This window comes from Grammomys surdaster, unplaced genomic scaffold (genome assembly GCF_004785775.1).
Source record: "Grammomys surdaster isolate TR1022 unplaced genomic scaffold, NIH_TR_1.0 125876, whole genome shotgun sequence".
In the NCBI taxonomy this organism is placed as follows: Eukaryota; Metazoa; Chordata; class Mammalia; order Rodentia; family Muridae; genus Grammomys; species Grammomys surdaster.
The window spans coordinates 3,518,576-3,529,338 of NW_021620701.1; the positions used below are offsets into that span (position 1 = coordinate 3,518,576).

Sequence of the window (10,763 nt, forward strand, 5' to 3'; positions counted from 1 at the left end):
CTATGTCCCTCAAATTAAGAATAAGAAAATGTAGTTTATTTGTACAATGAAATACTACCTAGCTATTAAAAACAAGGACAGCATGAAATCTGCAGGCAAATGAATGAAACTAGAAAGTATCATACGGAGTGAAGTAACCCAGACCCAAAAGGACGTATAAGTGGGCATTAGCCATAAAGTACACGATAATCACGCTATAATCCATAAACCAAATGAAGCCAAGTAACAAGGAGAGCCCAAGAGAGAATGGTTGAATCTTTCTCAGAAGGGGAAAAAAATATTGGAGGTCGATGGAAGGAGGGAACTGAGTAGAAGAGGGGATGAGAGGAATGGGGTGTGTGTGGGGTGGGAGATCATGTGTAGGACAGTAGGGAGAGAGAACAGAAATCCACAGAGGCAGGTGTCTCTAGGATGTGCCAGAGACTCAGGACTGGGGAGCCTCCAGGGATTGTATGGAGGTGATTCTAACTGAGAATCCTAGCATTGGGAGATACGGAACCTGAAGTGGCTACCTCCCATAGCCAGGCATGATTCCCAATGGAGGGACAGGGACACCAACCCAACACACAGAACTTTCTACCTAAATTCTGTCCTGCCTACAAGAAGTTCAGGGACAGAAATGGAGCAGAGACTGAGGGAATGGCCAACCAATGATTGGAGATCCATCCCATGGGCAAGAACCAAGCCCTGACATTATTAAAGATACTCTGTCATGCTTGAAGATAAAAACCTAGCATAACTGTCCTCTGAAAGGCTTCATTCAGCATCTGATATAATAGATGCAGAAACCTAGAGCTTAAATTAAGCTTAACTTAGATGCTAGATTAGAGAAACTCTGGGAGTCTTGTCAAAGAGTTGGGGGGAGGTTTGAGGGACTGAGGGGATAGAGATTCTACAACAAGACCAACAGAGTCAACTAACCTGGACCCTTGAAGGGTCCTAGAGACTGAACCTCTAGCCAAAGAGCAAACATGAGCTGGACCTAGGCCCCAACACATATATAAAAGATGTGTAGCTTGGTGTTCATGTGGAACCTCAACACTGGAGGGAGACTGTCCAACTCTGTTGCCTGCCTGTGGATTCTGTTCTTCTAACTGGGCCAATTTGCCTGGCCTAGGTGGAAGAGGATGTGCCTAGTCCTGCAATGACTTGATGTCAGTAGGCGTCAACAGGATAGGTTGACACCCAGGGGGGTTATCCAAATCAAACTGGTTAAGGCCGTATGTGTGAGAGGTTGTTTAATTGTCTTAACTGATGTAGGAGTGCCCACCTCACTGTGGGCAGAGTCATTTCTAAAGCAGCATGTTCTAGATTGCGTAAGAAAGCTAGCTAGGCATAAACCTGTGAGTGAGCCAAAAAGCAAGGAGCATTTCTTCACGATTCCTGGTTCAGGTTCCTGCCTTGAATTCCTGCTCCAAATGTCCTCATTGATGACTTATGATCTGAGAGAGTGAGATAAAATAAGCCCTTACCTTCTTTAAGTTGCTTTGGGTCAGAGTACATTATCACAGTCAACAGAAAGTAAACCAGACTTTTTAGGAAATACTGATTTATTATGTCATATAAATCTGACATATTTCATTATAGAGTATCAAAAATAATAAAAAATTTTACCAGTAGTTCTGAGAAGGAAAAATACAGAATAGACAACATGGATGGACAAGGAAAGGGACTTGGCAGGGGGGTGGGGGGTGGGGGGGTGGAAACGATGTGAACAGGAAGGATCATGTGGTGAGGACTGAAGGAGAGAGTTGTGAGAAACAGAGTCAGGGCACATGTGGTGCTCTGAATATGCTTGGCCCGTGGACAGTGGCACTATAACGGAAGTGTGGCCTTTTTGGAGGAAATGTGTCACTGGGTGGGCAGGCTTTGATGTCTGATGCTCAGGCTCCAGGCAATGCAGATGAGACCCTTCTCCCGGCTGCCTGTGGAAGACAGTCTTCTCCTGGTTGCCTTCTGTTCAAGATGTAGAACTTAGCTCCTCCAGCACTATGTCTGTCTGCATGCTGTATGTCTGTCTGCATGCTGCCATGCTTCCTGCCAGGATGATAACGAACTAAACCTCTGAAATTGCAAGCCAGCCCCAATCAAATGTTGTCTTTTATAAGAGTTTCCTTGGCCATGGTGTCACTTCACAGCAATGGAAAGCCTAACAATGGAAACTCCCAGGAATCTATGAGGATGACCCTAGCTAAGACTCCTAGGAATATGGGATGCAGAACTTGAACTGGCCAACTCCTATAAACAGGCAAGACTTCTAATGGAGGTACTGGGACACCAATCCAGCTTCAAAACCTTCCACTTACAATATGTGCTGCTTATAAGATGTGCAGGGGTAAAGATGGAGCAGAAATTGAGAAAATGGCCAATGAATGACTGGTCCAGCTTGAGACACATGCCATGATAAGGAACCCACCCTGACACTATTAATGATATTCTGCTAGATTTGGAGACAGGAGCCTAGCAGAAATGTCATCAGGGAGGCTTTACCTAGCAACTTATGGAAACAGATACAGAGACCCACAGCCAAATATTAGGCAGAGCTTGGGGAATCCTACAGAAGAGGGAGAAGATTGTAGGAGCCAGAGGGGTCAAGGACACCAGAAGAAAACCTACAGAATCAATTAACCTGGGCCCATAGGGGCTCACAGAGACTGAATTCACAACCAGAAAGCATGCATGGACTGACTTGGACACTCTGCACATATGTAACAGTTGTGTAGCTTGGTCTTCCTGTGGGATTCCCAACAGCAGGAGCAAGGGTCACTGACTCTGTTGCCTTTAGAACTTTTTCCCATACTGGGCTGCTTTATCTAGCCTCAACAGGAGAAGATGAGCCTAGTCCTGTATGTCAATGCTGGTTGATATCCATGGGAGGCCTTCCCTTTCCTGAAGAGAAAGGGAAGAGGAGTAGACTCGGGGAGAGGAATGGGGAAAGAAGGACTGGGAAGAAAGGAAGCAGAGGAAACTGCAATCAGGATATAAAGTTAACTAATTAATTAATTAACTAAAAAGATGTGGGAACAATATAAAAATCTTTTTTTACCAGTACTTCCATCAGAAAAACTAAAGTCATCAAGATCAAGGGAAAGGAGTCCATTGAGTTCCACAGAGACAGTACTGGGCAAGTGAGAGCTAGAGAGACACTGGGCAACTCTGTGCCTCATGGAAGAAAATCAACAACACATGGTAAAGAAGATCCTAAGAAGTCAAGAGAAAAAAATGCCCTCGTATGCATCATTTGTTCAAACTTGCCAGAAGGAACACAAGAAGAACCCTGATGCTTCTGTCAACTTCTTAGAGTTCTGTACAAAGTGCTCAGAGAGGCAGAATACCATGTCTGCTAAAGAAAAGGGGAAATTGGAAGACCTGGCAAAGGCTGACAAGGCTCGTTATGAAAAAGAAATAAAAACCTTTATCTTCCCCAAAGAAGAGACCAAAAAAGAACTTCAAGGATCCAATGCACTTAAGAGGCCTCTTTTGGCTTTCTTGTTCTGTTCTGAGTACCACCTAAAAATCGAAGACGAACATCCTGGCTGGTCCACTGCTGATGTTGCAAAACAACAACAACAAAAACCAAAACACCAAAAAACAAAAAAACTAGAAGAGAAGTGGAACAGCACTGCTGCAGGTGAAAAGCAGCCCTAAGAAAAGAAGGCTGCCAAGCTGAAGAAAAAATATAAGAAGGATATTGCTGCCTATAGAGCTAAAGGAAAATCTGATGCAGAAAAGAGGAGGAGTCGTCAAGGTGGAAAAGAGCAAGAAAAAAAGGAAAAGGAAAGAAGGAGGATGAAGAGGATGAGGAAAAATAAGAAAGCCAGGCGGTGGTGGCACACGCCTTTAATCCCAGCACTTGGGAGGCAGAGGCAGGCGGATTTCTGAGTTCGAGGCCAGCCTGGTCTACAGAGTGAGTTCCAGGACAGCCAGGGCTACACAGAGAAACCCTGTCTCGAAAAACGGGAAAAAAAAGGAAAAATAAGAAGATAAATATGATGAAAATGAATAAGTTGGTTCTAGAGCAGTTTTGTTCATAAAGCACTTAATCATTCTGTGCACAACTCACTCCTTTTAAGGAAAAATTGAAATATAAAGCTATGTGAGATTTGTTTTTAAACAGCACTGTGTCACTTTTTATATAGCTAACATACTCAATGTGTCCTGGTGGTATTTTCTAAAGCCACTAACCTTGCCTAGTCGAGTCTGGGAGTTGTAAATTGACATGAAAATTTAAAGCAGGTTCATTTTGGTGCACTGCATGAATTAATTATATGTGGGGATGGTAGTTGTTTGATTTTTTTGTTTGTTTGGTTTTAATCTTCAGCTGTCTCTGATATAGCGAATACAAAGATAATTCTTCTGTTAACTGAATAGCACTCTTTAATTGAAAAAATATAAAATTGTAGTGGTTTTGTCGACATTCTGAATGTTTCTAAGTCAATATAGTTTTTTATTATTAAAAAAAGATCCAGGGCGGGCTGGAGAGATGGCTCAGTGGTTAAGAGCACTGACTGCTCTTCCAGAGGTCCTGAGTTCAAATCCCAGCAACCACATGGTGGCTCACAACCATCCGCAATGAGATTCGATGCCCTCTTCTGGTGTGTCTGAAGACAGCTACAGTGTACTCATAAATAAAATAAATAAATCTTTAAAAAAAAAAAAAGAATCCAGGGAAAGAAAGGAGGAGACCTTTTTCTGAAGCTTCTGACTGCAGTGGGTAGTGATTAATGGAGGGACACATCACTGTTCAAAATGCTGGCAATAAGCAACTGTGAGAGCTCAGCCATCGACGGGACATCTCTGTCCGTACCCGCACTGAGGCTCAGGGGATATCAAACACTGACGTGCTGTCCTTCGGATATGCAATGACCACTGCACACATGAACCCACAGCATAGGTGGGTACCTACATAAGACATGCACAAGATGAAGACAATTTAAAATTCTAGCACGGAGGGAGGAGGGGCTGCTGAGTCTTCTCCCTGTTTGGGGAGCTATAGGTAGCTGATGGCTGCTGGGAGAGAGTCACTTTTGTTTAGGAGTGTGGCCACTGGAAGGCTCCATGCCCCACTTGATGACCATAAACACATGAGCACATGGGCAGCACTAACTGTACTCAGTGAGTTAAAAGGTTTAAATTATAAACAGAGGACATGAAGCTGGGAAGGGAATATAGAACTGAGGGGGGATGATCAAGACACCCTATATACATGCATAAAGTTTTCATGGAACAAATATAAAACTTTGAGTTTTTCATTGGCAACAATAATTATTAGTTGTTTTTCTTGAAATGGCTAGCTTACCTTATTCATTTAAAAAATACTTTTAATTAAGTGCATGTATTTGTGTGTATGTCCACATGAGTGCTGATCCCTACAAAGGCAGAGAAGTCAGATCCCTTGACCCTGTCTTTATAGGCAGTCATGACAACCCATGACCAGGAGCTGAATGTGGCTTCTCTGCAAAAGTAGTATGCACTCTTAACCACTGAGACACTAATTGTGAATAACTAGTTTGTCAATTATTCCCTTGAGTTTTTTAAGTGGGTTTTATGATGTTTACAACTAAAACAACTACACTTGTACTTCTCTTGTAACTACTTCACATTGCATAGAAGTGCTTTATGCCTACAGCAAGTTTTACCACACAGAACACCGAAAAGACATACACTTAAAAGTAGATACCTCATAAAACCCAGCAACTTTTCTATTTCATCAGACACATTCTTAAGTAAATCTAGCATCACATTCTTTTTACAGTTAGCACACAGCACTAAAAATACCAAGATGACTACTAGCACTGTTTGGCACTGCTACCTTGTCTCCTGCTAAGGCCCTTCAGCATGTTACTACTGCTTAGCACTGCTGGTGCAAATGTAAACCTCATGGAAAGGGGCAAGTAATGTATTAAGGGGCAAGTATTATTAAAAAAGTAGACTTCCCAGATCACCTAAAAGAACCTCAGGAACTACTAGGGAGCCTACAAGCCATATTTTGAGAACCACTGTTTTTTAAAGAACTGAGAAAATATAAAGTTTCATTACTGCAACGACTCTACAAACTCTTCCTTAATGCTATGCTATAAACTCACTTTTTAAAAAAGATTAGCAGACAGAATCAAGTTAGTTTAGTGTAATTCAAGTTTTCATATGAAATTAAATTTATCTTGAATACTTATAAAACCACTTATATTTACCCCCACTAACATTCCAGAACATAACATTTTAAAAGTCTCATTAAAAACAAAGACTCAGCTGTGAAAACAATAACAAAATAGATACCCTTTAATTAATAAAACCACACGTCATCATACTTAACTGTAACAGAACTTCATTTTGTGGTGTTTCATCCTGAGGATCCTAAGGGGGAAAAGAGTAGGATTATTTTGTTTGTTTGTTTGTTTTTTCAAACTAAGAAATTACAATCTAATGAAATAAACCAAGAATATAACACTTCAGAGATTTCTTACATTAGTGTTTCTTAGCTTTTTTTCATTTTTCAAGTATAGTTATATCATATCCCCCTTACCTTTGGTCTTTTAAACCTTCCCTTATATCCCATAGCTCTTCTAAATTGATAGTCTCTTCTCTTTTTCATTAATTGTTGTTATGTGAAGGCAAGTGTGTGCATACATGCATATGTGTGAATGTGTATGCATGTGTGTGTGAGTGTGTAAGTGTGTGTTCCTAACGACATAACTATAACCTGCTCAGTCTGTACAATGCCACCACTTGGTTTTGAACAACTGATCAGTGTGCTCATTCCTAGGGAAGACTATCTCTCCCACTCTCATCATTCCTCATCTGCCTGTTGTTCTTTGAATAGGGCTGGAGCCTTGTAAGCTTTTTATATGGGGAAAATAGAGATAAAATGTACCATCTTGCCGGGCGGTGGTGGCGCACGCCTTTAATCCCAGCACTTAGGAGGCAGAGGCAGGCGGATTTCTGAGTTCGAGAGTTCGAGGCTAGCCTGGTCTACAGAGTGAGTTCCAGGACAGCTAGGGCTACACAGAGAAACCCTGTCTCGAAAAACCAACCCCCCCCCCAAAAAAAATGTACCATCTTAGCCATTTTAAAGTGCATGGTTCTAGGGCACTGAGTAACTTACATCTTGTACAACCATTGTCACCACGAATTTCCAGACCTTTCTCCTCTTAAACTCCTTAGCTGAAATTCTGTGCCTTTAAACACAAATTCCTTATTTCCATCTACCCTCACTCATGGTAACCTACTTTCTGTCTCTATGGATTTGGCTTCTCTAGGAATATCATGGAATAGGAACCACTCAGTGCTGCATTCTTCTCTAGGGGTCCCCTGCCTATGTCTATGATCTATAGATATGGCTTTCTGAAAATAAAACCACTACTCTTAATGTACAAACATTTTGGCAATCACACTAATACAATTTTATCTTTTAAAAAAACACACACTCACACATAAATCATGGTATATGAGAATTTCTCTATCTTTTCCAATTAGTGTTCAGTATATATGTATACATACATACATATATAGCTTAAATGAAGTTATGTCACTTAAGCTAATAATATTCCTCCATATAGCCATAGACTACTTAACAAAAACTCAAATACCAGGCACAAGAAATCTTTGGAGTTATTGGTCAGGAGACTACAAGAAACTTCTAAAACAATACAGGCTATTGTTGCTATCCTCATTTGTCTCCTGTGAGTTAAAGGTAAGTCCCCACTGCTGAAGACACCATGCACAACACAAGACCTAGAGGCTAAGCAGGATCTGAGCTGAAAGCCTTCTCCCTAAGGACTAGCTTTCATCGTACCAAGAGGGGCAATGGAAGCTTCCAAGGGAGGGAAGCAACCAACAGTCCTACCCAGTGGCAATGCCTATAAACTGTAATGACCAGTACAGCAGGAGAGCTCTAAGAGTACAAATGGTGGCATTCACATCTTGGTGGTAACAAACAGCTCTCTAACTGAACCTACAGCTCCTTAACAGGAAGGAAGTCATGCCTGAAAATGAAACCTAGCCAACCATCTAGGGTTTGTGAGTTCATGGATCTGAGAGGAGAATCTACTACTCCCACTTTGCAAAAAGAGGATAAATCTTAACTACATTCTAAATATCTATCCTTATAACTATAGATAACTTTCAACCCTCATCAAAGAAACTTGTCCTTTCAACAGAAGAAACCCATTACAGAAAAGCAAATTGATTAAAATGTAGAGCAACAATTGATTATACAGTGCCCAGGTATAATTGATACATCTACAATACAACTCCTACACCTAAGGCTTGAGGAAAATCACAGAAGAGAAAGATTTTAAGAGGCAGAGGAGCAGGATAGTTGCTGTGAGATCATATCTCCTAGAAACAGCAAGGATGCTTCACGTATGACACCTCAACAATACAGGTGTCTAAATAAGACCTGAAGAAGCTCACCCATAGATGTAGTAACATGGAACGGGCAATCTCATGGTACTTTACCCATCAACAAAGAACTACAGGCAACTAAGGCATGCTGAGAAAAGGAGAAACAGTCTTCTTCAGGGAAGTGGGAAATGATGTGTGTACTTTTTATAAACTTTAATAAATTAAAATAAATCTTTTAATTTAAAAATGAAGTGAAATTTTAACTTAAAAAAAACTTGAGATAATACAATTAGAAACATAATATAGCTACCCAAAGGGAATTGAAATAAATCTCTTCCCCTCTGTTTGATGATTTTGTATTACATCAAATAAAATTTGAATAAAAATTTAATAAATTCTGAAATTATCCTTTACTATGTTAAGTTACTCTTTAGGTACATGATAGCTTACTGATATTTGCAAAGAAGCCAAGATAAACAAACAAAAAATCAAAATAAATACCTTGGTTCTCCATGACAAATCAGACATATCACACAAAACACCTTCACATGCACTAGAGTAGGTTACTTACAACATAAATTCAGTGTTTTACTTAATAAACTATAGATAATATTTCCTTAACATATAATTTCTCTCAGACTGAGGAACCTAAGGTTGGTTTTATTTTCACATGGCTCATATCAAACATAGACATGTTCCATAAAAAAAAAATTCTAAATATACATATGACTGCCCATTAAGGGCATATATCTATATATCCATTTATACATATGTAATAAATGCTGAAATGGTTACTTGACATGTATTTGTTAGAATTTAAAAATAGCTTAAATACAACCCTTGACAATGGGCAAAAAGACACCTTGTTGATGGTGTTACTGTCATATCAATCAGGGGCAGAGAAGATGGCAGTCCTTTATTCATCCTAGCTTGATGCCTGGCTTGGTAGCTAAAGCTGTCTTATGCCTAAGATTTGATAAGAATAAAATAAAATCAGATCAAATCCAGGCAGCCTAAGAGGAAGAATATAGATAGACTCTGGATCACCATGCCACCCACAGACCTGTCCCCCCAGCGCACAGCACAGATGGGCCACAGACACCTGCTTGCTGCCGTGTCACTCAGCATAGATGGAGGATGTCATGCAAGGGCCCACCAGCCATGTGACAGGCCCGCAGGGGGAGCCATCACAATGTGCAAGTATGTGGCAGTCAGATGGAAGAGAAAGAGAAGAGGAGCAGCTTGAATATTATGAAGAGAGATGGAATTGGAGACTTGAGGGCAGAGAGGAGGAGCCTGTAGTGAGTGTGGAGCCCTGCCAACAGGAGGCCATGGTGAGGGCACAGCCCAAATTGCCCTGGAGGCCATGCCTGAGCCTATAGCTAGGCAGCAACAGTCTATTGCTCATATTACCACTATAGAATATGAGGATGTCCCTGATAGGGCAGCCACTAAGGAACAGTTAGCTGTCCAGGGGCTGTGAATAACTGGCCCTGCCCCTCACTGGATGCAGCAGTCTGGAGAACTGGCCTCACTTCTACCAGCAGCAGCACTAGGGAGAGTGGGCCTTGAACCCTGCCCAGGCAGCACAATGGAGCTGACCCTAGTGGCTGCAGAATGGGTGAACTGGCCTGAAGATGGTGAGTGTGAGAGACCCAGCCATTCCTCTGCCATGGAGTGGCATGGGCATAGAGATGAGGCACCCCACAACACCCCTACCTTGCTCCCTCAGGCAGTTAAGAAAGCTGCCCACAGGGTCATGAGCACAAAAAAGCTATTCCTTTCCATCAGCAGCTACAGCACTTGGAGAGCAGGTCCTGCACCTTACCTGGACAGAAAAGCAGAACTGACCCTGGTGGTGGGGACAAGAGTGCAGGAGAGTTGACTCCACCACTCCTCTGGTGGAAGGTGACACAGGTGCGAGGGTGAGCCCTTCTCACCACCGGCAGCAGTTTGGAGAACTGGCCCTGGGATCATGAGACTAGGTGGGCTGGCCCTGACCCTCACTGGCTACAGCACTCAGGACATCAGGCCCTGCACCTCCTCTGGGCAGACAAACAGTAGAGCTGGCCTGGAGGGCAAGAGCGCTGAAGAGCTGACCCACTATTCTTCTTCAGTGAATGGGGTGGGTGCTGGGGTGATGCCCGTCTTCAGCAATCCTCACCACTGGGGCAGTCAGAAGAACTGGCCCCTGAGTCATGAGAGTAGAAATGCTGGCTGGCCCGTCTCCACTTGCAGCATTGGAGAGAGTACCCTGCACCTTGCCTGGGTAGAACAGGAGGGCTGACACTGGTTGAAAGACAGAGTGGGTAAGCCAGCCCTGAAGACAGCAGTCTAGGAGAGCTGACATCATCACTCCTCTGACTTGAGGTAGTGTGTGTGTGTGTGTGTGTGTGTGTGTGTGTGTGTGTGTGTGTGTG

The 10,763-nt window shown here is 42.2% G+C and overlaps 1 protein-coding gene and 1 non-coding gene across 2 annotated transcripts in view; one reads left to right on the forward strand and one right to left on the reverse strand.

Moving 5' to 3' along the window:
• Nucleotides 1–10,763, reverse strand: part of Ankrd31 (ankyrin repeat domain 31) — a 171,945-nt gene that overhangs the window by 150,455 nt on the left and 10,727 nt on the right. Inside the window, exon 4 of the mRNA XM_028752046.1 lies at nucleotides 6,314–6,354. Within this exon, the coding sequence (XP_028607879.1) occupies nucleotides 6,314–6,354 (41 nt within the window). The remainder of the gene's footprint in view (nucleotides 1–6,313; nucleotides 6,355–10,763) is intronic.
• LOC114608120 lies at nucleotides 9,179–9,322 on the forward strand. Its single transcript, XR_003709302.1, has one exon. It is a non-coding gene; the product is annotated as a small nucleolar RNA SNORA48 (small nucleolar RNA).